The sequence below is a fragment of the Rattus rattus genome, chromosome 9 (genome assembly GCF_011064425.1).
Source record: "Rattus rattus isolate New Zealand chromosome 9, Rrattus_CSIRO_v1, whole genome shotgun sequence".
Classification (NCBI taxonomy): domain Eukaryota; kingdom Metazoa; phylum Chordata; class Mammalia; order Rodentia; family Muridae; genus Rattus; species Rattus rattus.
Window position 1 is genome coordinate 67866512 of NC_046162.1, and position 26276 is coordinate 67892787.

At 48.0% G+C, this 26276-nt stretch overlaps 1 protein-coding gene across 2 annotated transcripts; it reads left to right on the forward strand.

Annotated features, from left to right (window-relative positions):
* Nucleotides 1–22: 22 nt before the first annotated feature.
* Acox1 (acyl-CoA oxidase 1) lies at nucleotides 23–24799 on the forward strand. 2 transcript variants are annotated; one of them, XM_032911700.1, is made up of 14 exons: nucleotides 23–273; nucleotides 506–665; nucleotides 9313–9473; nucleotides 15716–15823; nucleotides 16158–16277; nucleotides 16637–16752; nucleotides 17248–17417; nucleotides 18226–18388; nucleotides 18728–18918; nucleotides 21226–21405; nucleotides 21519–21624; nucleotides 21858–22001; nucleotides 22107–22313; nucleotides 23066–24799. In XM_032911700.1, the coding sequence occupies exons 1-14, from the start codon at nucleotides 165–167 to the stop codon at nucleotides 23114–23116; spliced, it is 1986 nt and encodes a 661-aa protein (XP_032767591.1). In that variant the 5' UTR covers nucleotides 23–164; the 3' UTR covers nucleotides 23117–24799. The 2 variants fall into 2 exon arrangements, with proteins under 2 accessions (XP_032767591.1, XP_032767592.1); XM_032911701.1 differs by lacking the exon at nucleotides 9313–9473 and adding an exon at nucleotides 14763–14923.
* Nucleotides 24800–26276: the final 1477 nt, after the last annotated feature.

Genomic DNA, 26276 nt, shown 5'->3' on the forward strand with positions numbered 1-26276 from the left:
TGAGTGGCGGCGGGGCGGGGCCGGCCAGAGTGGGCGGGGCCGAGGACTGTCTAGCTCCGCTCTTAGGGCCCTGTCGGCGCCTGGGCTGCGGACACCGGTCGTTGCTTTGGTGTCTGTCACTTCTGTCGCCACCTCCTCTGCCAACACCAACACTGACCTCCGTCATGAACCCCGACCTGCGCAAGGAGCGGGCCTCCGCCACCTTCAATCCGGAGTTGATCACGCACATCTTGGATGGCAGTCCGGAGAATACCCGGCGCCGTCGAGAAATTGGTGAGAGGAGAATCGGTGGAGGGCCAGGCCCCTCTCCTACCGAACGAGAGGAAAGGACCCCCCACCCCGTGAATGAGGATTTGGGGCCTCTGGAGTTTAGGGGAAGCCGGAACCCCAACTACAATGGACGTTCAGTGGCAGGACTGGAAGGGGATCGTCCTCCGTTGTAATCTGCTGGGATTCTATGAGGGTGAAAGCCTGTTTCTCTTGATGTCATTTAACTCTCTTGCAGAGAACTTGATTCTGAACGACCCAGACTTCCAGCATGAGGACTATAACTTCCTCACTCGAAGCCAGCGTTATGAGGTGGCTGTTAAGAAGAGTGCCACCATGGTGAAGAAGATGAGGGAATATGGCATCTCGGACCCTGAAGAAATCATGTGGTTTAAAAAGTAGGTGTACCTCCCCAGCCCCGGAAAAAAAGAAAAAAAAAAAAAAAAAGTAGGTGTACCTTAGCACATTGGTGTATTTCCAAACTACAGCTGCAGTGTGGGGAGGTCTTTATCTTGCATGGCGTTTAAAGGCTTAAATCAAACATTTCATGACTCAGTTTTATGTGTGAAAAGTAATATTACTTTTGCCTCTAGGTCTTTTGGTGGGATAGTGTGGCATGGCATGTTTGTAAAATGTGAATAATGAACGGTTGTGCCCCAAATTTCTTTTTTATTTTCAAAAAAATTGAAGGACTGGTTACGGTGGCTACCCAACCTAGTCATGATTTCAATTCCCAGGACCCACACAGTAGAAAGAAGAGTCACCTCCCTCAGATTGTCCTCTGACATTCGCTAGAGATGGCTGTTGTACTCCACACACCATAGAATTAAACTTTAGGTTTAACTTAAAAAATTCTTTTGAGGGGCTGGGGATTTAGCTCAGTGGTAGAGCGCTTACCTAGGAAGCGCAAGGCCCTGGGTTCGGTCCCCAGCTCCGAAAAAAAAAAAAAGAACAAAAAAAAAAAAATTCTTTTGAACTGGGCTGTGGTGACCCATGCCTTTAATCCCAGCACTCCGGAGGAGGCAGGGGCAGGCTGGTCTCTGATTTTGAGAGATCAGTTCCTGTCTATCCCGTCTGTTCCCGTCTGCAGGACAGCCAGGGTTCCACAGGGAAGCTGTGGGAGAGAGCGGACCAGGGGCAGAGCAAACACTATGGCAGAGACGAGCAAATGATAAAAAAGCCTTTTGTTCCAAACATCCCAATGAAAGTTATTTAAGTGCAAGGTGAATCTGCACATCGGAAGAAAGCTTCCTGATACCAGCCAGGGGTGTGACTCAGTGGGACACAGGTTGCCTAGTGTCCCAAGGCTCTGGGTTTGATTCCCAGAACTGAACACTAAAGTGAGGGGAAGGGGAAAGAGACCCAGTGATTTTCTGAGGAGCTGTAGTTGCACGACCAGACGTTTAGGTGTTTTGGAACACTCGTGGGTTCTGTTTTAAGGTAGTGGGAATTTTGACTATAGAGTAACACGGGAGACGTGAGAGTCCGTGGAGAGCCCGGCAGGCCTCAGAATGAACCTGATCTTCTCAGAACCACATTCTAAGAACCTAGCATTGTCGGGTGTGATGTAATGACAGTGACTCCTCATGCTTGTCCTGTCCAGAAGGAAAACCCGACTTAGTCCTGGTGCTGAGGAGAGCAGCTTTTTCTCAGACACTCTGTTGCACTCTGCTTCTCAGTTAGATATAAGGGGGCTGGAGACATGGCTCAGTGGTTAAGAATACTGTCTGATCTTCCGGGGGACCCAGGTTCAATTCCCAGTACCCACACGGCAGCTCAGAACTCTGTAACTCCAGGGGATCTGACACCCCCACATAGACACACATGCAGGCAAGACAACATAGAATAAATAAATCACTAAAAAAAGCCTTTAAAAATGACATATAAAGATCCTCCCCGGGGTGGGGGATTTAGCTCAGTGGTAGAGCGCTTGCCTAGGAAGCACAAGGCCCTGGGTTCGGTCCCCAGCTCCGAAAAAAAAAAAAAAAAAAAAGATCCTCCCCGACCCTTAGCTTTAATGGTCATTCTAGCACAAGGGGCTTTTTGCCTGCAATGTCTCTGCTGGTTCTCCTTTATTTCTGAGCACCTCTTTGGGGTTTTTAATGTAGTAAGGGAACTCCTCAGTGTTTTCATTAATAAAGATAGAATTGGGAGGCTAGAGAAATACCTCAGCAGTAGAGCCCTTGCCTAGCATGCACAATTACCTAGGTTCAGTCCCCAGCATAAATAAACAAACAAATAAATAAATAGTAAAGGGGGTCAGTCAGCTGTTAAGAGCACTGGCTGCTCTTCCAGAGGTCCTGAGTTCAATTTCCAGAACCCACATGGTGTTTCCCAACCATCGGTAATGAGACCTGATGCCCTCTTCTGGTGCGTCTGAGGACAGCTACAGTGTTCTTATCAATCAATCAATCATAAAAAAAATAAATAGATAAAATGAAAGATTTGCCAGAAGTACACTCACTTTTGCCTAGCACGATCCAGATCCCAGATTAAATCTGCAACTCCTGGGGTTGGGGATTTAGCTCAGTGGTAGAGCGCTTTCCTAGGAAGCGCAAGGCCCTGGGTTCGGTCCCCAGCTCCGCAAAAAGAACAAAAAAAAAAAAAAAATGCAACTCCTTAGCAACAACAACACATGTTGTTTTTGTTTTCTTTTGGAGTTTTGCTTTGGTTTTGAGATAGGCTATTATGTAGTCCAAGCTGGACTCCAACTCCACATGTTCTTTCTGCCTCGGCCTCTTAACTGCCGGCGTTATAGATGTGAGCCAGCCTGCCTGGCTTAAAAAGATTAAACGTTATTAAGAGTATGTTCTCAAGAGCTAATATAAATATTGCAAATCCCGTCCTTCTGTGGCAATGGTCGTATCTCGTTCCTTTGAGCTATGGATGTAATTCAGAGTCTGCCGGCGACTTAATTTACTCAGCGCCGTGCCAGTGAAATGGTTGGCTCTGTTCCTTAGACCTTCCTCAGAATGGCACTTAATCTTACTAATCAGAAATACTAGTTTAACGAGTGTTAACCTGTGCCTGTCATCCAAGCACACGGGAGCTGGAGGCAGGTCAGAGTCGTCCTCGCGTATATCCAGTTTGAGGACGGCTCGAGCTACATTGACAACTTCTCACGGTTCGTTTCGGCAGTCAGGAGACTCAGCAACTTCCAAATACTTATTTCTGCTTCTAAAGCTTGTAATATGTGGGATTTGAGTAAACCCTAGGAAGGCGTTACAAAGTGGACTGAGGCGGGTTCGCAAACAAAAATCGTAAGGTTTCGTACCTTCTCGGTACATTGTGGAGCAGTGCTGTTTTGTTTGGTAGAGTGGATGACACAGCGTATTTCGTAACCCTCGTTACTGCACGACAAGCAACCAGACTCAAGTGAGGTCACAGAGGCCTAGAGCAAAGTCCTTCCTGTGGACCTCACCTTGTTTTCTCAGGAAATGCCAGCGATAAGTTTCAGTGCCCTTTGAAACGGGAAGTGTTCCTGGGATGTGACTGGGAGGTCTGTTTAAGTTGGAGGAGGAGACTGGAAGTTAGTCTCCGGAGTGACTGCTGTCAAGGCTGTCTGTGAGCATGGAGGCCCTTCTGGTTCTTGAACTCTGAATGTAACTCGGCATCAGAACTTCATGTGCTGCCCAGAAAAACTTCTCATTCTTTCTCGCCCAACCTCTTTTTTCTTCTCATCATTATTTACTGTGCATGTGTGTATGCCTGTATGTGTGCATGTGTGTATGCCTGCCTGTATGTGTGTGTGCATGTATGTGTGTGCATGTATGTGCATGTATGCTTGCATGTGTGCATGTGTGTATGCCTGTACGTGTGCACGTGGCCGGGGTTAGTAGCCTTTCTTGGAACTGGAGTTACAAGCTCCCGATGAGGGTGCTGGGAGTTAAACTTGGGTCCTCGCCAGAACAGTAGATGTTCGCCGCCAAGCCATCTCTCCTTGCCCAGTGTCCTGTCACTTGCTGTAGATGGCTTACTTTTCACTTAGTATAAAAATTTAGGAAACCAAAAAACAAAACCCCCACCACTAATTGTAAAATACAATGGGCATGCTCAATGAGGGCCGAGTGCTAGGATTGATGAGGCAGGGGGATTTCCAGGAATTTAGGGCATTTACTGTTCTGTTGTGTGTTTATTACCACCCCAACCCTCCCATCTGTTTGTTTTTGTTTTTTTTGAGACAGGGTTTTTTTTTTTTTTTTTTTTTTTTTTTTTTTTTTTTTTTTTTTTAATTTATTTAATGTATATGAGTACACTGTCTCTGTCTTCAGACACACCAGAGGAGGGCATCGAGGGCATCGGATCTCATTACAGATGGTTGTGAGCCACCATGTGGTTGCTGGGATTTGAACTCAGGACCTCTGGAAGAGCAGTCGGTGCTCTTAACCACTGAGCCATCTCTCCAGCCCGAGACAGGGTTTTTCTGTGTAGCCCTGACCATGTAGACCAGGCTAGCCACAAACTCAGAGAGCTGCCTGCTTCTGCCTCCTGCGTGCTAGGATTGAAGGTGTGCACTACCACACCCAGCTACTATTTCCTCCTCCTCCTCCTCATTCTCCACCTCTTCCTCCTCTTCTACTTCCTCCTCCTCTTCCTCCTCTTCTTCTTCCTCCTCTTCCCCTTCCTCTTCTTCCTCCTCCCCTTCCTCTTCTTTCTCCTCCTCTTCCTCCTCTTCCTCCTCCTCCTCTTCCTCTTCTTCCTCCTCCTCTTCCTCCTCTTCTTTTTGTTCTTCCTTCTTCTTCTTTTTAAAATCTATATTCTGTGTACATTGATATTTTGCCTGCATGTATGTCTGTGTGAGGGTGTCAGATCCCCTGTGGGTGCTGGGACTTGAACCCAGGCCCTCTGCAAAAACATCGAGTGTTCTAAACCACTAAGCCATCTTTCCAGCCTCTACTATTTCCTTTTAAGTCAGGGTCCCTATTGTCTTATTTGGGGTTTGTCTTTTCTTTCTTCCTTTCTTCCTTTCTTTCTTTTTCTTTTTATTTTTTCGGAGCTGAGGACCGAACCCAGGGCCTTGCGCTTGCTAGGCAAGTGCTCTACCACTGAGCTAAATCCCCAACCCCCTTTTTCTTTTTTTAAATGCGTTTGTTGTTTTTGCAAAATTGATGTTTTAAATATTTGACTCGAATGGATGTTTCGCATTTGTTTATATACTGCTTTCTTGCCTGGTGCCAGAGGGGATCAAAAGCAGTGTGGGATCCCATGGAACTGGAGTTACAAATGGCTGTGAACTAGGAACGGAAGCTAAGTCTTCTGGAAGAGCAGCCAGTGCTTTTAGCTGCTGAGAGTCCCCTTCACCAGACTTACAGCCCCAGGGTCCTAACAGTAGCTGCTGTTGTCCCTGAGCTTCCGAAAACCTCCTGCTCGGCTCCTTCAGTGCATTTGACTGTTCTGCTTGCTCTCACGTTCCAACAAGGGTCGGCTGGGTTGTTTGTAGACCCCTTGGCTTTTAAACTGAGTCGCTGAGGCTGGTAAAAATACACGTCAGTCCATAGAGCTCTTAGCATTTTTGAGGTCCTGTAGTCTATCCCCAGTCCCTATGTTAATTAATTAAATCCGATTTCTTGACAAGCATCCCCGGGAGGGATTAAGCATTATTAAAATATAAAGTCTCAGATTTTATTCTCTGCTCTGTTTTCTTTTCTTTGATGGGGATAGGGTCTTGCTATAGCAGGACTTTCTTGGAACCACCAGGGGTGTAAATAAGATATGGGGACCTTTGGTACAGTTGAAAGCTTAGACCTTCAGCTAGGGCAGTCTCCCAGCTACCGTAAACTCAACCCTACTGTCTTGGCCATGACCGTCAGTGGCGTGGTTAGTTCTGTACCTCTGTGTTCCTCTGCCCAGGTCTGTCCTGTTCCCTCTCTCCATTTTGTGTCTCCTCTCCCAGGATCCCGCCTCTCCCCCCACTCCCTGCCCAGCCATTGGCCGTCAGCTCTTTATTACAGCCAATCAGATACAGTTCTAGATTGCCTCAGCCTGGTGAGGAAGAATTAATCTTTACGAAACGTGAGGCCACTAACAGGCCATAGAAATAACAATACCGAGGCCCTGCCAGCACTTAGCTCTCTACTGGTCAGAGACACACCCTCGCCCAGTGTACCCAGCATCTCCCTGTGTAGCTTAAGCATTCACTTCCTCCCATCTGTCACCCCCAGCCCAGCTCTAGATGCTTGGATCCTCAGGCGTACACCACCATTTCTAGCTACAGTTCTCTCTTCAGCTAAATTTCAAGTGGTTTAGGGAAGGGGGAGACAACAAAATTTTAATAAAAAAAAAAAAGAAAAACAATAGCATCTGTGTCCTGTTTGTCTCCTCCTCCTCCTCCTCCTCCTCCTCCTCCAGTCAGGGCCTCACCAGCCTGGAGCTCACTGTGTAGAGTAGGCTGCCTTTGAGCTCTTCAAGTGTCTGCCTGCCCCTGCCTTCTGTTCTGGGCTCTGAGACGACGACCCCCTGCCCAGCTCCTCTCATTTTGCCCAGGAGCTTTGGGTTAATATCCTTATGATTATGTTCTAGTTTTTCACAGTATTTTACCGAATGCTCCGCCTTCTCAGTTCCCTCGTGGAAATGTGGGTTCGTTAGATATTCACCACTCTTGGCTCCTCAGATTTCTCAGAACTTCGTGGGTTTTCTCTTTCCATCCATCCAACCACCCACCCATCCATCCACGAGGGAATGGGGAGAGTGTGTGTGACTACGCGGTGGGTTTGGTGAGACTCAGACGCCTTAGGACACTGTGCTAGTCTTACCCAGGAGGTGATGTAAGCGTCCGTCTGTCCCTCTCACCAGGGCATTGGTGCTTAGCTTCCTCTTTATACTTCTCTCTCCTCCAATTTCCTGTCTGGTTTTTGCTTTGTAGCCAGACTGTGTTTAAACTCAAGATCCTCCTGCCTCAGCCCCCTGCTGTCTTCCTGCGGTTATAAGCACATTCCACGCCAGCTTCCACACAGTTTAAAACAACAGTCGATGAATACAGTGTTATAGAAATCAGAGACAAAAGGCACGTCATTATTTGGAGCTTTTTATTATCATCATCTGTGTACTGTTTTGTTTTCTAAGACAGGATTTCTCTGTGTAGCCCTGGCTGACCTGGAACTCTCTGTAGGCCAGCCTCTGCCTCCCGAGTGCTGGGATTAAAGGCAGTGTCATCGCCTGGCTCACCTGTGTGAGCCACTTATGCTGGCTAGTCAATTATCTCATGGGCTTTGGGCGTTTGTTTCCAGCAAACCCGAAAAGTGAGTTATTTGTTTTGCTGGACAGTGAACAGAGGGTCTTCTGCTAGACAAAGCCAGGAAAAGCAGCCTGCCTCAGCTGAAAAGTGACCTTTCTGCCCTAACCACACAGCTGAGACGGTTGCCGGCGGAGCATGTGGTCCCACTGAGCAGCATCTATTAACGTTCCCCAGGACCGCAGAAATCACTCCCTCCAGTAGCCTCTCTAGCTACATGAGCTGATTGTGTTGAGTCTCAGCGTCTCGTCTCGGAGTGGCTGTGGTCGATGGAAAGCGGGAGAGTCCAGGGCTGCTTTGAGTGGTGTTTATTTCTGAAATGGAGCAGTAGGCAGTTGTGTGTTTGCTGCTGCTCCTGCTTTACGGTGATGGGCTGGCTCTGTGGAGTGACAGTCTTCCCTTCCTACCGTGGTGGTCAGTCATGCTCTGGGCCTTGTGAAGCCCAGGGGTGAGAAGGCTTCAAAGTCACTTAGGTGACACATCATTTGTTCTTCAAGTTCTTTCAGTGTACAGTGGGACAAAATGTAAGACAGCCCCTTAGGGAACCTGTAGGAAATTCACGACTGATGTGCTTAATCTGTGCCTTTCATGGGTTCTGTTTTCTGAAAAAGCAGTGAGGACCAGATCTCAGCATCATGAGCAGTTTCCTTAACCTGAAGTGTTCGCTGGCCCCTGGGGCTGATTTTAATTCTCACATTAGATACCCTGGAGACCTCTAAGGATATGTGATCCTGCCCTGAAATACGGACTTATTCCTCAGGGCAGGGCCTGTTCTACTCCTCAATCAGGCCCAGTGGGGAGTGTGTGTAATCCCAGCACTTGGGCAGTGCATGAGGACTCCCAGGAGGGTAAGGGTACAACAAGCCAGATGATACATTCTATGTCAGCCAGGGCTAGGTAGTGTGACCCTGTCTCAGAAAAAAAAAATGTTTTCTTTAAATAGATTATTCTCGTTGATTTTTAACAGTTGTATAAAGAATGTTTTGTGGAGTTCCTTAACTTCAAATCGAGTTAAACCTGAAAGTAACACAAAAGTTACTCACATTGACTCAGATCAGCAAGCCAGTCAGCAGAGGAACAATGAAGTCCATTGTTATAGATAAGTGTAGAATTCATACAAGACTTCTTTTTTTAAAATCTATTTGTCATGTATGTGAGTCCACTGTCGCTGCCTTCAGACACACCAGAAGAGGGCATCGGATCCTATCACAGACGGTTGCTGGGAATTGAACTTAGGGCCTCTGGAAGAGCAGCCAGTGCTCTTACCCTCTGAGCCATCTCTCCAGCCCCAAGACTTCCTTTTGAAGAAAAAAATGAAACCAGAGTCTTCGGTTGTGTCAGGGATGGAACTAGACTGAGCCTGCTTGATGTGCTTGGTCCATCCCCAGCCCCAGGGAAGAAACAAAAGAAATCTGGCCCTGAGGTGATGGGAGGGAGGAGAGATGCTGCAGGAGGCCTTGCCGTTGCCTTGTAAAGTCGCACCTTTTCCATTTCATTTAATAGAAGAGATCTTCAGTTTTCCCTCCTTCATCCTGAGGGGCAGGATTTGTCTGTCAGGAATGTGAGGTTAGGGGCCAAGGCGCTTAACAGAAAGCTTGACAAACAGACTTTGACTTCTGGAAAGTAAAGGCGGAAAGAGAACTGTTGTACACAGTGGTCCTCTGCCCTCCACATGTGTGCTGTGGACGCAGGCCTTCTTCCCCGTGTCTCACGCACACGCACACATGCTAATCCTAATGAATGATAACAAGGGGATGTGAGGTGGACACCGTCTGTAGCACGAGGCTGAGACGCTTTTCTTTTCTTTCCTGTAGACTATATTTGGCCAATTTTGTGGAACCTGTTGGCCTCAATTACTCCATGTTTATTCCTACCTTGCTGAATCAGGGCACCACTGCTCAGCAGGAGAAATGGATGCACCCGTCCCAAGAACTCCAGATAATTGGCACCTACGCCCAGACGGAGATGGGCCACGGTTAGTCCACATCTGAGGGTCCGGGGGTGACCACTTAACGAGTTCAAGAAAAGTGACTCCTGCCATTGCATTTTTTTTCTTCCTCTCCTGTTGCTATGTGTTTGGGATTTTATTTTTTAAATTGTTGCATCAAAACCCAATTTCTCTTTCTGAGTCTATTTCCTCATAAAATAGATCCAGGGCTCTAAGGAGCATCTTCAGCGTCACTCCTTAAAGCTTGTCCTCGTCACAGATACCTACTGTTAACAGCTGTTGGGCAGCTTGGAGAGATGGCGTTTAAGGATCTCAGAGCTCCCAGCTATGCTGGTCTCTGTAATTGTGAAGGACTCTGTTGGCGTTTCCTCTGAACGTTGAAGCCTCACCAGTGTCTGGAGGTGACATCAGAAGCACAGCTGTAATGGCGAGGTGAAGGCAGGGAACCGGTTTCCTGCTAGCTGCTCCAAAGCTTGTAACCCAAATCCTGTGGTGTCCTCTGGCTGTTTGTCACAGTTCCTCTGTGAATGTCTGGATCCTTACTTCGGGTAGCTTTGGTTAGCTCCTCCCTAAATGCTTGGGGCTGTGCAGCAAGTGGTAGTCTCGAGTGGAGTAGGATTGTTTTCACAGACAGAACCCCTGGTAAGTGTGCAGTTTTAGCATTTGTTGTTTGCTTTGGTTTTTTTTTTTTTTTAAGACAAGTTGGCCTTGTTAGCCTGGATTGCCCTTGGCCTCCGGTGTGCTGCGACGGTAAGCTTGCACCATGTGCCCAACAGGTGTGAGTGTTTTAGATTTGAGATGGCCTGCCTCATCCTTCACCGCTGTGACTGTGAAGAGAATGGAGTTGGATCTGGTAGAGCAGTCTTACAGCCCAGCACTTGGGAGACTGAAGCAGGAAGATAGCAAGTTTGAAGTGAACCTGGATTTCGAAGTTAAACCCTCTCAAGAGAACCATACAGAGTGTGTGTGTGTGAGATGCTGAACAAATCTGCATTATACTCACTCTCCAGGGGACCCAAGGCTTTATTCAGATACTGTGTCTTCCTTTCTGGGTGTGCTGACCTGCATCCTTCATAGGAGGCCTTAGGCGTGAGGAAGGTAATATGTCTTTTTGGTCTTCTCGTCGGCCTAATGTTTCTGCTTTAAGTTTAGAGAGAAGACAGACTGAAGACTTGAACTCTTAGATGAGATCAGAAAGTGAGCTCATGCTTCTTCCCTGGACAAGTTTGCCTGCCTGGGATATTTCCTTGTATTGGAGTCAGTCAGTTGTATCTCTGTAGAGCGCTGTCAGGCTGCAGTGGTGGAGGATTAAGCCTTGCTTCTTGGTGTTTTGTTCATTTTTGGTCTTCTTTTCTGTCCTTCAGGTTAAGAGGTCAAGTCTGTTGGCTAATTTGCATATGACAGTAGTACCAGATAAAGAACAGTTTAAAACAGAGTCCTTTCCCATCAAGGAAAAGGCACATCCCTGTCAGCTTTGTCTTTTCCCTTTTGTGCCTTCCTGTCCCTTCAGACGAACCAGGAAATCTTGACAGACCTGTTCCTGGGTCTGTGGGCCTCAAGCACAGAGAGGGCTGGGCTGAGGAGGATGCTCTGCGGGCTCTAGTGTTGAAGGGCCACTGGGGAGTCAGCCATACGTTTCTTCAGGTCACAAGCAGGATAGGGACTTTTGCCTTATTTCCCATCACTGCTTTGGTCTAGGAAGGCGAAGCTTCTGTATTACAGCTGCTGTCCCCTAAGTCTACAGCCCTGACAGGTGCCTCTCTGAAGAAGGGGCCTTTCTTCTGTCAAACTTGAAAGATTAGCAAAGTTGATCTCATGAGTCTTTAATCCTCCTGCATCGAGGCTTCACTGCTGTCCCCTGTCCTAGTCTGGGTTCTGCCAAGCTAACTGGACCCTGTAGGTTCCCATAAGACTTGTGTCTTGGGTTTGGGTTAGCATAGTTTTCTCAGCTTTATTCTGTCAGTCTGTCTGTCTTTTTCCTTTGGTGTGGGATGGAACCCGGTCTTTATGCTTGTTAGACAAGCACTCTACCACTGATTGGAATCCATAGTCCCTCCTTGCTGCAGTAATCTAATTCCTTTATAAGAGCAACGCTTACCTAGCACACAGGAGGCCCTCAGTTCAACTCCCAGTACTGTAGAGGAGTAAGAAAAAAATTATATATACATAAACATGTGCTCACAAACATATATAGTATTTGGGGTTATGCCTTTTGTCTATTATCAGAAATGAATTACTTCACTGAAGGAAAGAGCTTTTTCTTTTCTTTTTTCTGAGGCGGGCAGATCTCTGCGAGGTGGAAGCCAGCGTGGCTATACAGAAAGTTCCAGGCTGATCAGGGCTACACAATAAGACCTGTCTCAAAAATAAACAAAATACCCAGATTTATTTTTATTCGTGTGTGTGTGTGTGTGTGTGTGTGTGTGTGTGTGTGTGTGTGTGACACATGTGTGTGATTCCCACAAGTGTGTTGGTACCCTCAGAAGTCAGAAAAGCATAGCAGATCTCCTGGAGCTGGAGTTAAGTTGTGAGTCCTGGGTGAGTTCTCCGTGGGTACTGAGACCTGAACTCAGGTCTTTTGGCAAAGCAACAGGCGCCCTTCCCATCTCCCCAGTGCCTCCTTTGCTTTTGTAGAGCTGGCTGACCTGGAATTCTCCTCAGTTCTCACCTCTGCCTCTGCATCGAGAGGGTGGGAGGGTGGAGTAGGGTGGGGATGGCAGGAGAGCCCTACAGTACCTCACAAAGGTATAACCCAGACAACCTTCCCCTCCTCCTCCCTCACACAGCATTTGCCCACCTAGGGTGCCAGCACCAGCCACTGACTTTGAGTTCTGATCTCAGTTTGTCAGGTTGCAAAACAACACTGCAGGGATTTGAGTTAAGTTCTAGCAAAGCAAAGCTTTTTATTTAATTCTTCCTGCTCCTCAGGCAGAAACTAGCTAACTTTTTCCTGTTAGTCAGATCTTTGCCAGGAGGGTGTATGTGGGCGACAGGGCTTATGAAAGTCACTCTGTAGACCAGCCTAGGCTCAGACTTGTGGGGGTTCCTGCCTGTCAGGATTGTAGGCCTGAGTCACCAGGCCTGGTTTTTCTTTGATGGAGCTTGGCTTTGTGCAGGTTAGGCAAGCACTGTGCTAAAGGCTCAACTCTGCTCCCGGCCAGAGCATTTTCCCTGCTATTGGCTGCCAGCCTGTCCAGCTCTGTAGCCTATGGAAGGAGAGACTGAAGAGACCTTTCCACATAACAGCTCTGAAAGAACTGACTTTAACACTTTGCCAAACGTAGTGCTAGTGCTTCATAGCGTATGACAAATTACCTCACAGGAGTATGTGTCACCCCCATGCGTAACCAACTTCAGTAGAGAAGCTAGCACACTCTCTGTACATTCCTAAATGTTATCCACCACAACTAATACTTACATTAGCTACAGTGTCTGGTCGGAGTGCTTTCCTGCCTTCAGTGTATTTGACAACACTGTGTCATTCCTTCTGTAGTACCCCACACAGATACAAACCCTCCGTCTGACTCCCCGTTCACCACCAGTCTCGGATTGTTAGCAACACTGAACAGCTCTCCCGAAAGCTGAAAACAGGGTGCTCCCAGCCTCCAGGCTCCCCATCTAGGTCAGGGTTTCTTTTCCTTTTGGGAAGGGAATGGTAAAGGAGAGTCTGAGCCCACTGAGCGTGAGCTCCCCAGAGTGTCACCCCGCCTGGTCCCCTCCTCATCCCTATTTAACTTCTAGATGAGTTCTAGGTTGGGGTGTGGGGACTGAACAGTGGTTTGGCTTTTGTCTGTTTGTGATAGAACAAACCCAAGGCAAATTGTTTTACCACTGTGCGATACTGCCATTCCCAGCATTGGCATTCTAAAAGCTTGGAGAGTTCATGAATGGAAAAGGCATCTTGGAGTTGGAGAGATAGCTCAGGGGTTAAGAGCGCTGGCTGTTCTTCCAGAGGACCTGGGTCCAATTCCCAGCACCCACAAAGCAGCTCACATCCCTGACTGTTATTCCAGTTCCAAGGTCTCTGACACCTTCACACAGACACACATACAGATAAAGCACCAGTGAACATAAAATAAAAACAAACTATATATTAAAAAAAGAAAAGAAAAGAAAAAGGTGTTCAGTTTGGTTGGTTTGGTTTGGCTTTTAAAGGTAGGATTCCTCTGCGTGGCCCAAGCCAGCCCTGAACTTGAATTCTTCTGCCTCTGCCTCCTGTGTGCTGGGATTACAGATGTGCACCATCACAAGCAGCTCCACTGATTGGTTTCAGTGACTACAGATTCCTAGGGAGTCGCTAATGTGTCACAAGAGTCCCCACAGACCTTTCACCCACGCTGCCTGTAGCCAGTCTTTTGGGATTTCCAGTTTCCATGTTTCTAAGAAACATGCGGATTTTGGATGTTCTCAACCCATGTTGGGCTTGAAGGTTAAGCTCGCCAACCAGAGACAGGACTCGGTTACAAACCCTTGTCCTGGTCTGCCACCATCGTTTTGATGCCCATGTGGCATGTGGCTGTCTACTTTCCTTTATTCCCTGTGAAGTGGGGGAGAAGCACTGCATCTCTTGGGAGCGGTTAGCTGGAGGCGCTTGCCCTGGAGAGGTCCAGGTGAGTGCTGCTTGTCTCCAGCCCGGCTTAGATGGAGCAGGCTGAGGATGAAAGGTCTGTGCTCCAGGCTCACGTCTAATAGCATAACAGTGTACCACAGCCCGTCAGGCGCAGGTCCGTGCTCACCGGCTGTAATGGTTGTCCCTGGGAGCTGCATGTCTTTAATTGCTGCCGTTATTGGGATAAAGAGCACTGTCAGTTTTTGTGTTAATTTGCACAGTAGATCCTGGTTGAATATTTGATCTGGTGAACTTGAATGAATTAGACTGTGGGTCTGTCCTAGATATTTCCTGAATAAACAGCACCCCAGTCTAGACACTTCCCTGATTGCATCCAGGAAAACCTTAGCCGGGGTTCATTTTATCACCCAGAGAACTGCCGTGTTCTGTTTCTGTCCGCCGGCACCAAAGGGCACCTTTGTGCCCGGTCAAATCTCCTTTTCAAAATTTTCATTTGCTTTCATTTAACTGCCAGGCCAGAGTCTTACCTTGTACATGATTTAGGCTCTGCCAACCTAAGAAAGACGAACATTGTTGAGAATCATAACACAGAAAAGGACAGTGCTCACATCGTGATGAAGTGCACCTGATCAATTCGTACTCACAGTTTGTTTTTTCTCCTTCCCCGCTCTATCCGTTCACGTCTCTGATTCTTACACACCTGATGCTACCTCCCTCAAATGCCCGTCCTTGGTATTTCTTCGAAGCTCTGTGCACCGAGGGCATCCTGAGCCTTTGGACCTTCACTTGGGCATGTTCCTGCCCACCTTGCTTCACCAGGCCACCGCAGAGCAGCAGGAGCGCTTCTTCATGCCGGCCTGGAATTTGGAGATCACGGGCACTTATGCGCAGACAGAGATGGGTCATGGTACAGTGTGTTTAGTCTACTTTCTACAGGCCTGCCTCGGTGGGGCTGAGGTGGTGATTCTCTTGTGGTGATTGCTGTCTGTCTGCTGTTCGTTTGCATCTGTCTGCCTTCCCCACAGTTCACTAGAGGCAGTGTTGTCGTGTTTAAACATAGGAACAGGACCCAGGCTGGCAGGGTGGCTCTGTGGTAAAGGCATTTGCTGCCAAGCCTGATGCACCCTTCCCAGACCCACACGGCAGGCGAAAGCTGACTCCCACACATGGCTGTGGCTCGTGTGCACATGTGGCACAAATGTACACAGAGGAAATGTAGTTTTTGTTTCTGTTTTTGAGACAGGGTTTCTGTGTGTAGCCCTGGCTGTCCTGGAACTTACTTTGAAGACCAGCTGGCCTCGAACTCAAAGAGATCCTCCTGCCTCTGCCTCCCAAGTGCTGGAATTAAAGGAGTGTGCCACCACTGCCCAGTGGAAATGTAATTTTAAAAAAAGTACAAGAACTGGGTTTAAGGGAAGCGGCCACCTCTGTCACACAGAGGAGTAGTTGCCTCTACGTTTTCTTTTGATTAGTCTCAATAAATATGGCACGTCCACTGAGCCACACTCACAAGCGACACCCAGGACACTGCTGTTGTGGCCTAGGGGTCACTGTGTGACAGGACAGTAACTGCTGTGCCCGTCACTCACAGCTTGTCACCAACTCATTGCTGGTCTTCAGCCTCCTGAGGCCCGGCTGCTCTGTTTTTTTGGTCTTTCTCCTCTGTGCTGTACTGAGGCCATGTGATGTCTTTCCTTAGGGACTCATCTTCGAGGCTTGGAAACCACTGCCACATATGACCCCAAGACCCAAGAGTTCATTCTCAACAGCCCTACTGTGACTTCCATTAAGTGGTGGCCTGGGGGACGTAAGTTGGATTTTTTTTCTTTAAACATGTTTTGAATGTTTGTTGTTACTGCCGAACATTTTGAGGACGTATGAGATTGTGATCGAGGCAGTTTATTAGAGAAGAAAGGCGTGCGCTGGAAAGGAAGTGAGGTAAAAGGCAAAGACAGGTCCAGAACCAAAGCCTGCATTGCACCAGAGAGCCATGAAAATGAAAAATCAAAGGACAAGAGCACAAGCGAGTGCGATTCATACGTGTAATCCCAGCTCGGGACTTAGAGGTGGGAAGCTCAGAAGGCGAGACCCTGCCTTGAGCAGGGATGCACACTTCCTGTCCCCGCTTCTTGCGTTTGCAGTTGGGAAGACTTCCAATCACGCAATAGTCCTGGCTCAGCTCATCACTCAAGGGGAGTGCTACGGGTTACACGCCTTTGTTGTCCCTATCCGTGAAATCGGGACCCACAAGCCCTTGCCAGGTAAGGATTGTTCATCCGATATCAAGGTAAAAATTAAACTGCAAGGGGTTGGAGAAATAGCTCAGCAGTCAAGAACGCTGGCTGATCTTCCAGAGGACCAGGGTTCAGTTCCAGCATTTACGTGGTGGCCCGAAACCAGCTGTAACTCTAGTTCCAGGGGATCCAACACCCTCTTCTGCCTCCTGGGGCTTCAGGCATCCATGTGGTACATGGGCAAACATGCATGAAAAACACCCACGCACAAGATGACGAAAATAGGTGAACTGCAGGAGTGTAAGGCACCGTTAAGTGGGGCGGAGGGAAGCAAGGAGGAGAAGCACGCACGCACGCATCACAGAGCTTCCTGTTGTCTGTGGTAGGCATCACTGTCGGGGATATCGGTCCCAAATTTGGTTATGAAGAGATGGATAACGGCTACCTGAAGATGGACAATTACCGTATTCCCAGAGAGAACATGCTGATGAAATACGCCCAGGTTTGTTGTTTGGTAGTAGATTGTTATCGAGTATCCCAGACCAGCTAAGGCGAGGTTCAGAACAGTCCTTCTGGCCCAGTTGCAGAAGGTGATGGGCTTTTACTTCTGACAGGACTTAGAAGCAGTTGGGATGTGTGTGTGAAAATTATCACCCACTTGGTGAACCTGTGGTCTCAGGTCTTTAAGTAACTTAGAATCACCTGAAAGGCCAACGAGACCTCAGATTATTAGCCAAGTATAGTATGTACTTGAGAGGCAGCCGGAAGTGAGTTCAAGGTCAGCCTGAGATACATAGCAAGCCCATGTCCTCAAGCCCTTGCTCCCAAGTCTGTGATTCAGAAGGTCAGAATAGGGAGTGAAATTTAGTATTTCAGATGCCAGGGTTGCCTGGTCCTAAGGAAGCCAGGTCCCTGCTGTTTCAGGAAACACTTGGAGAATCAGTACGAGGTTTCTTGGCCTCACAGAAAGACACTTCAGGCCTGTTTGTTTCTCCAGGTGAAGCCTGACGGCACGTATGTAAAGCCTTTGAGTAACAAGCTGACGTATGGGACCATGGTTTTTGTGAGGTCCTTCCTCGTGGGAAATGCAGCTCAGAGTCTGTCCAAGGCTTGCACCATCGCCATACGATACAGCGCTGTGAGGCGCCAGTCTGAAATCAAGCAAAGGTGAGGAGGGGCCTAGGATAGCTCAGTGCTGAAGGCTTTCTCTGACCCCGCCCGCTCTTCAGAAGAAAGATTAGAAGAACCACTTTATCCACCGAGCTATCCTGGTACCAGCCCCATGGTGCTAGGTGTTAATCTAGGAACTCATGCATGCCAGGCCCTCCAAGGATATAGCCCCTAGCATGCATGATGGGAGGATGGGGGCAAGCAGGCTGCTTCTGTCGCCTCCAGGATTGTGGTTAGAATGCAGTGTGTTGAGCCTTGTGGTAGCTGGGCCTTTTATAGCATCCTTGTGAGAGGACTGTTGGGTTTCTGGGTAGTTTGGAAACGTAGTTGTCTCAGTCACACTGGAAACACTGAGGCAGTTAGAGCACTGTCCCGATGTCAGTGCAACAGAGTGAGTCAGAGCATCACCATGGGTGGGGTGCACACCCTTAATCCCAGCATTTGGGAGGCAGAGGCAGGCAGATCTCTGTGAGTTTGAGCCAGCCTGGTCTACAGAGTGAGTTCCAGGACAGCTGGGCTATGTAGGGAGATCCTATTTAAAAAAAAAAAAAAAAAAAAACAAAACAGGAAAAAGAAAAAAGATTATGACCTTATATAGAGACACGAACTGCCATTTTGAGCTGTGTGACCTCAGGCAGATTCCCTCGGCTCTCATCTCCCCATTTGTAAGATGATAGCATCGGTGGGGCTCTCCCAGGGAGGGCCTGTGGAGGAGGAGCTCACTCGCTATGTAGAGTACTCGGACTGAAACCTGGAGCGGTGCAAATGGCAGATGGTGTGAGCATTGACTGTTTTTCTTTATTAGCGAACCAGAACCACAGATTTTGGATTTTCAAACCCAGCAGTATAAACTCTTCCCGCTCCTGGCCACTGCCTATGCCTTCCACTTCGTAGGAAGGTACATGAAGGAGACCTACCTCCGAATTAATGAGAGCATTGGCCAAGGGGACCTGAGTGAACTGCCTGAGGTACGTACAGACGCGCTGTCCTCACTTTCCTCATTCCTCCAGAGATACCCTTAGGTTTCGTGTTCGGCTGGAACTTTTTTTCATTAGAGCTGACCAGATGTCAAGATGGAATCTTTATTAATAGAATTCGAAAGGAGAGCGATTACTGTTTGGCCAAGTAAAGCAGTTGAGGAAAAAGTGTGAACCGATTACTAGTGCAGATGGTCAGGTGACTGCCTCCTGGGTTGTCTTGGACACAGCTTACTCTGACAGTGAGCAGCGCACTCAGGAAAGGATGTGTTTTCTTATTAGAAGGGGGGTTTGAAGCCAGGGTTCTCATGGCCTGTGCTTGTCCCATAGCTTCATGCCCTCACTGCTGGGCTGAAGGCTTTTACTACCTGGACAGCCAATGCTGGCATTGAAGAATGTCGAATGGCCTGTGGCGGGCATGGCTATTCTCACAGCAGTGGGATTCCAAATATTTACGTCACTTTTACCCCAGCCTGCACCTTCGAGGGAGAGAACACTGTTATGATGCTACAGACAGCCAGGTAAGAATCATGTCACTGGCCTCTCCTCCCTTGGGTGTTCTTCACAGACTCTGGTACTTCGCTTTCTCACCATGAAAGACAGGCACAGTTTTGCTTCCGTCCTGACTCCCTTACCCTGTGGTTTGTCTCAGGGTCACTGTTGCTGGGATGAAACACTATGCCCAAAGCAACTTGGGGGAGGAACAGGTTTTTAAGACATAGCCTGTCCTTTTTTCTTCATTCATCCCCAAGATATCAGATTAATAAATGCCACAAATGTAAAACATAATTGCAGCTTGAAAGTTCCACGGTCTTTACCAGTTCAAACACTTTAAAAGTTTAGTCTCCAGCCTGTGAGTTGGCTCAGCGATTGAGAGCACTGACTGCTCTTTGAGAGGACCCGGGTTCTATTTCCATCACCCACATGGCAGCTTACAACTGCCTGTCACTCCAAGATCTGATAGCCTCACACAGACAGACATGCAGGCAAAACACCAATGCACGAAATAAAAATAAATAAGTTTTTAAAAATGTTTAGTCTGTAAAAAACCCAAAATCTCTTAGAAATTCAAGGTCTCTCAACAGTGAGTTCCTATAAAATCAAAAGTAAGCTAAATTCTTTTACTTGAAGAGGGAAGAACCAGGGCACAGTCACAGTGTGAGCACAGCAAACCCAAACTCCCACAGATACACAGTTTAACGTCCAGTGTCTGGGATTCCCTCGGGCTCCTCTGAGCTCCTCCAAGTGGCCTGGGTCACTTCAGCTCTTGCCCCTGCAGCACACACAGCCGCTCTTCCAGGCTCCGGCTGGCTCCACTCCACTGCCGCTGGGGTTCTTGGTGGTCATCCCGTGACACTGGCTTCTCCAAACTGTTGGGGTCACTTGCTGCAACCCGGTTGTACCTTAATGTTAGCCTTTCCCGGGCTCTTTTCGGGACCCCGGCCCTGTCACGCAGTGCCAAACCTCAGCTGCTCTCCATGACCCCTTCCTGCCTTCAAAACCAGCGTTAACTACCAAGTCAGCTTCCAGCACAAAGTACAGACAGCCTCGGTGCCTCTGGACCACAGCTTCTGTGCCGACCCTGAGGGAACACTTCCGGAGGCTTCACCTCAGGGATGCTGGTCTCTTAGTCACAGCTGAGCCTTCAGTTCCAGCTGACCAGCATCTCCATCGAAGCAAAGGTTTAATTTTAGTGGTTCTGGTTTCTTTCTTATCAGCCAAGCTCCAGCTGACCAGACTTTTCCCATAAACGCAGAGTCTTTGTTTCCTCGGAAACAGCACAAGCCAGGCCTCCGCCATCTACACTGCTCTCCACATTCTCACTGTCTGGGCTCCTACAGAACAGGAGCTCACTGAGCTCTCAACCCTCAATGGCCTTTCAGCCCAAAGTTCCTTAATCCTTCCATAATCCTCCCAAAAACACATGGTCAGGTCCATCACAGCAATAGCCCACTGTCCTGGAACCGTCTTCTTTCCTGGTTAGGGTTTCTGTGGCTGTGATGAAACACCGTGACCAAAGCAGCTTGAGGAGAGAAGGGCGCGTTTGACTCAGACTCCCATTTCACTGTTCACCAACAGGAAGTCAGGACAGGAACTCAGGCTGGACAGGAGCCTGGAGGCAGGAGCTGACGCTGCTCCTGACTTGCTCAGTCTGCTTCCTTTTGTTTTGTTTCATTAATTTATTTACCTGACATCCTGATAAAAGGTTCCCCTCCTGCCTCTCCTCCCAGTCCTTCCCTCTTACCTCCCCTCATCCCCCACTTCCCTTTCTCCTCAGAGAAGGGGAGGCCTTCCAAGGGTATCAACCCACCTTGGCATACCAAGCTGCACCAGGACTAGGCACATCTTCTTCTGTTGTAACCTGCTTTCTTATAGAACCCAGGACCACCAGCCCAGAGGTGACACCCACAATGGACTGGGCCCTCCCACATCAGTCACCATTAGGAAAATGTTCTATAGCAGTGGTTCTCAACCCTCCAAATGCTGTGACCCTTAAATACAGTTCCTCATGTTGTGGTGACCCCCAAGCATAAAGTTATTTTCGTCACTACCTTGTAACTATAATTTGGCTTCTGTTATGAAACAATGTGTATATCTGTGTTTTCCGGTCATCTTAGGCCGCCCCTGTGAAAAGGTTGTTCAACCCCAAAAGGGTCATGATCCCCGGGCTGAAGACTGCCGCTCTGATGAGCCCCGTCTCAGGCGGCTCTAGCCTGTATCAAGCTGACATAAATCTAGCCAGCACAGCACACGGTCACCCTAGCAGGTACTGAATTCCAAGCCTTTTCAGTAGAGTTGCTAAAAGTGTGTGCTCTGGTGGTTTCCAGGTTCTTGATGAAAATCTATGACCAGGTGCGGTCGGGGAAGTTGGTGGGTGGTATGGTGTCATACCTGAATGACCTGCCGAGTCAGCGGATCCAGCCACAGCAGGTGGCAGTCTGGCCAACTATGGTGGACATCAACAGCCTGGAGGGCCTGACAGAAGCCTACAAGCTTCGTGCAGCCAGGTGAGCTCCCCTCACGGGTGAGAGGCCGGCTGTGGGCCCTTCTGGCTGGGGCCAGGCAGAGGTGTGAGAAGCACGGTTTTCTCAGCTCTCTGCTCTTCCTTCGTGCTTAACAGATTGGTAGAAATCGCTGCAAAAAACCTTCAGACTCACGTGAGTCACAGGAAGAGCAAGGAAGTAGCGTGGAACTTAACCTCTGTCGACCTTGTTCGGGCAAGTGAGGTGAGTGGCGGGCGGCCTCTCCCCTCACCCTGCTCTGCTGCCCTGCCCTAGTACTGGGTGGCTATATAGGCCTTCCGTTTGAGCAGGCTGGTCTGGAACTCACCAGATAGCTAGCGCTGAGCCCCAGCTCCTGGCAGTCCTGTGTCAGCCTCCCAAATGCTGGTATCAGAGGCATAAGCACCCCACCCCCCTTTCCGAGGATCCCCACGCCCCACCGGCTCCCTTTCTTCTAGGCGCACTGCCACTACGTGGTCGTTAAGGTCTTCTCAGACAAACTCCCCAAGATTCAAGACAAAGCCGTCCAAGCCGTGCTGAGGAACCTGTGTCTCTTGTATTCTCTCTATGGGATCAGCCAGAAAGGAGGGGACTTTCTTGAGGTCAGTGTGTGTGCTTGCCGTTTGATGTAACGATTGTCTGTTTTACAGTCCTGTGTGTGTGACGTGTCTCCTCTGTAGTTAGCCATCCATTTTGTTGTTTCCTAGGGGAGCATCATCACAGGGGCTCAGCTGTCACAAGTAAACGCTCGGATCCTGGAGCTGCTCACCCTGATCCGCCCCAATGCTGTTGCTCTGGTGGATGCCTTTGACTTTAAGGACATGACACTTGGCTCTGTTCTTGGCCGCTATGATGGAAATGTGTATGAAAACTTGTTTGAGTGGGCCAAGAAATCCCCACTGAACAAAACAGAGGTAAGGCTAGCAAAAGCTGCTTCCGAACTTCTGACGCTTTCATTTAGTTTTGTGTAGGTGCTAGGCACCAACCGCAGGGGTGCCCTGTCAGGAGCTAGGCAAAAGACTCTATAACTCCAGCTCCAGGGGCTCTAACACCCTTTCTGCCTTCTAAGGACACCCAAAGGGACATACAAATATATACACACACACATAAATAGATGGTAAAACCGAATACATATATTTATTTAGTTTTTCAAGATATGATTTCTATGTGTAGCCATGGCTGTCCTGGAACTCTCTCTGTAGACCAGGCTGGCCTCAAACCTGCCTCCTGGGTGCTGAGATTAAAGGCATTGCAACACCACCAACCCGGCTTTAATTTTTGCACACCTTTAATTCTAGGATGTGGGAGGCAGAAGCAGGCGGATCTCTGTGAGTTTGAGGACAGCCTGGTCTACAGAGTTGCAGGACAGCCAGAACTACACAGAGAAGCCCTGTCACAAAAAACCCAAAACCCAAAAATATTTGAATTTGTTTTTTTATAAGGGTGATCTATTTTCTCAATTAAAAGTCTTGAGGGGTTGGGGATTTAGCTCAGTGGTAGAGCGCTTGCCTAGCAAGCACAAGGCCCTGGGTTCGGTCCCCAGCTCCGAAAAAAAGAAAAAAAACAAAACAAACAAACAAACAAACAAAAGTCTTGTTTTGTTTTAAGAAAAAAATGCTAATTTACCAAGAAAGTACCTTACTCATGGCCTCCGCTTTCACTGTAGGTCCATGAATCTTACCACAAGCACTTGAAGCCCCTGCAGTCCAAGCTTTGAAGTTTCCCTGGGACACGTCTGAGCTCCACAAGCAGCAGAAACTCTCTCCTCTACTCACTAATCCTTGTGAAATCGTCATCAAATTTGTGTAGCTACAGAGCAAATGATGGGTTTCTTTTCCTCCCTATAAGTAAAGAGAAATGAACAGACTTTAGAGATTAAATGAGAAATTCGGTGTTGTAAGTGCAGTAATGCAGACAGAGATGTAGGAACTCAGAAAGCTTCAGAGCTGTGGTCTGACTTGCATTTGTTCTGCTGCTAATCTCAGTAGGCCTTGACTCTGGAGAATTAACAGAGTTTTAACTACAAATACTTACTTATTTTCACATTTTTACTGCTAATCACTGGATATATGTTTTTTAAACAAAAGTGTTATATAGAGTGGAACTTTCCAGGCATTCGTGCCTACCACTTTCTGATCTACCGCTAAGAGAAGAGCAGGAGTTTGGGGGCCAGAAACTAATAGAAACCTTGATGTGGGTGTGTGGCCGTCACACAGGCCGCTGCTGCCTGCCATGTGGGTGTGTCACCCCTATTAACTGTCACATTAACATAGTCAACAAGAGGACTCCTTCAACACCCACCCACCAAGAAACCAGAGTTCCCGATGGGCGTGAGCACCCACTCCAGGCTCAGCCTTCGTGGTAGTGGCACTACTGCGCCTTTGACCCCACTTTTTGACACAGTTAAGTTACTTGTCTTTACCTCCAGGCTTTCAGCCATTGCCTGGATTTCAGTCATGGTGGCTGACCTTCCCTTTCTTGCTTGTCTTCCTTCTGAAAGAGATAAAAGAGATAGTAGTCAGCCTCTCCTCATAGATTAAGTATATGGAGAGCCCTCAGCTATGGTATTACTGTATTTTGGTGACTTTGTTAAGTAAATTTCCTGGGACAATCCTGATTTGAAAGATTCTGTATTCTTTTGTCATAAGCTATTAAAATGCTCAGTGGTCACCAAAGTATTTCACACACACACACAAATCACTCAGGTCACCTTTTACACCAGAAATAACAGGAAAGCCCTGGCCACAGCCATCTACTGAGAGTGTTAGTTGAGAAGATGTTTCGTTGAAGATGGCTGAAGAAAGTGCAGGCCCTGGGGAGTTTCTCCTTGCTGAGAGCCGGCTCTGTGGTGAGCCCCTAGCAGCCTTACGAGGCGGGGAAACGGCCCCTTCAGATGAGGAGCAGCCTTTACAATCATTCTGAGCTTAAAGGTGAAATATGCACCTTTTGTCCTATGAATGTGTATGCTTGGGGGGAGGGGTAATTTTTTTTTTTTTTCCTTGAAACAGGGCCCAGAATGGCCTTGAACTCTGATCCTCACAGCCTGGTAAATGCTGGGCCTACAGGTGTGGGCCGACATGTCCGGCTGATCGGAGCTCTTTATTCTTAAAAGCACAGTAGGGAGAAGATTATAACCTATTAAGTCTGTGTCTGTGGCATTCGCACTGTGAGAGCAGTTCCTTAGAACAGTTCTGAGAACACAGCATCAATGTAGTGAAAATGATGTGGACGCCTGACATGAAATCACAGCCCTCCAGGTCGTCGACACAAGCCTTAACCTTTCTCCTGGAATGACTGGTAATCCCTTAAGATTGACAGTACGCAGCATGTCACCTTGTTGGGGTTTCTATTGACAGTAATTCATATTCTGGAAAGGAACTAATAAATATAAATGACCGAGTCTCGGCTGTCCCGTGTCGACCTGTTTCTGAACGTAAATCCTGCATTCAGCATCTGCTGTCTGAACCCACCCAGCGGATCCAGATGCACAGGCCTTGGTTCTTAGCAGGGCTGAGGAGGAGGTCTACACCACAGAGCTGCCTCCAACTGAGTACCGAGTTCTGCTTTAAAAGTAAAAGCATGGGAGCAAAGACAGAGGCAGAGATGTGTGTGAGCTTGAGACCAGTCATGTCTACATTAAGCGTTTCCAAGTGTGTGCGGTCACTTTGCCTCCATGTAATCTGGGCACCACATGTTCCGTGTTCTTGGAGGCCAGAGATCATAATGGTCCCCCAGGGCCTGGAGTTACAGAGTTGTTAGCCCTCCACATGGGCAACTCCAGTTCCTAGGGATCTGAGACTCTTTCCTTGCCGGCCTCTAAGGCCACTGCCACACACATGGCAAGAAGGGAACAGAATGCTATTGCTCAGCTCTCTCCACAACAGAATGTCCTGCCCAGGAATGGGCCTGCCCACTTTTAAGGTAAGTCTCCCACATCAGATGACAGTCCCCTCCAGGTATACCCTGAGCCATCTTCCAGGTGTTCCTAGATTCTGTCAGGCTGACAACTCTGTCTTCACAGTGCCCCTTGGTTTTCACCTTCTGATGCACATTTTTTTTTTCTTTTTTTTCGGAGCTGTGGACCGAACCCAGGGCCTTGCGGTTGCTAGGCAACCTGAGCCAAATCCCCAACCCCCCCTTTTTTTTTTAAAAACCTTTTTTTTTCCTCTATTTTTTTTTTTTTGTTTTTTTTTTTTTTTTTTTTTTTTGCTTTTTTTTTTTTTTTTTTTTTTTTTTTTTCTATTTTTCGGAGCTGGGGACCGAACCCAGGGCCTTGCGCCTGCTAGGCAAGTGCTCTACCATTGAGCTAAATCCCCAACCCCGGTTTTCACCTTCTGGATAAATCAGCTTAGGTGCTCTGTCCATTGTTACACTTCAGGCTTCTCTGTGATTGCAGAGAACCTGGGATGCTTGCCGGATCCTAAAACTCTTAAAATCATAATGGGGAGTTTTTCGTTTTGGTTTTTGGTTTTTACACAGTTTCTCTATATAGCCCTGGCTGTCCGCTGCCTCCCAAGGACTGGGATTAAAAAGGCATGTGCCATCAGCACCCAGCTTCATGTTTTAATCTTAATTCCTGGCTTTCCTTTATGGCCGCAGCTTAGAACTTTACAAATCTGCCCAGAGGTACCTTCACAGGAAGTGAATTAGGTATAAGACCAGCATCTTCCTCAGTGAAAGACTCCTGAGAGAGGAAGGACCAGGAGATCAGGGAATGTAGATAGGAACATTCAGGGTCAGTATCATGGAGTATCCACCAGAGAAGACCGTTCGAACATGGGTTTAAGCCAATAGAAAGTCCTTATTAGCTGACTGGCAATGATAACCAGATGTTTGAGATACCAGTGTAGCCCTGAACCTTTCTCAGAATGAGCTTT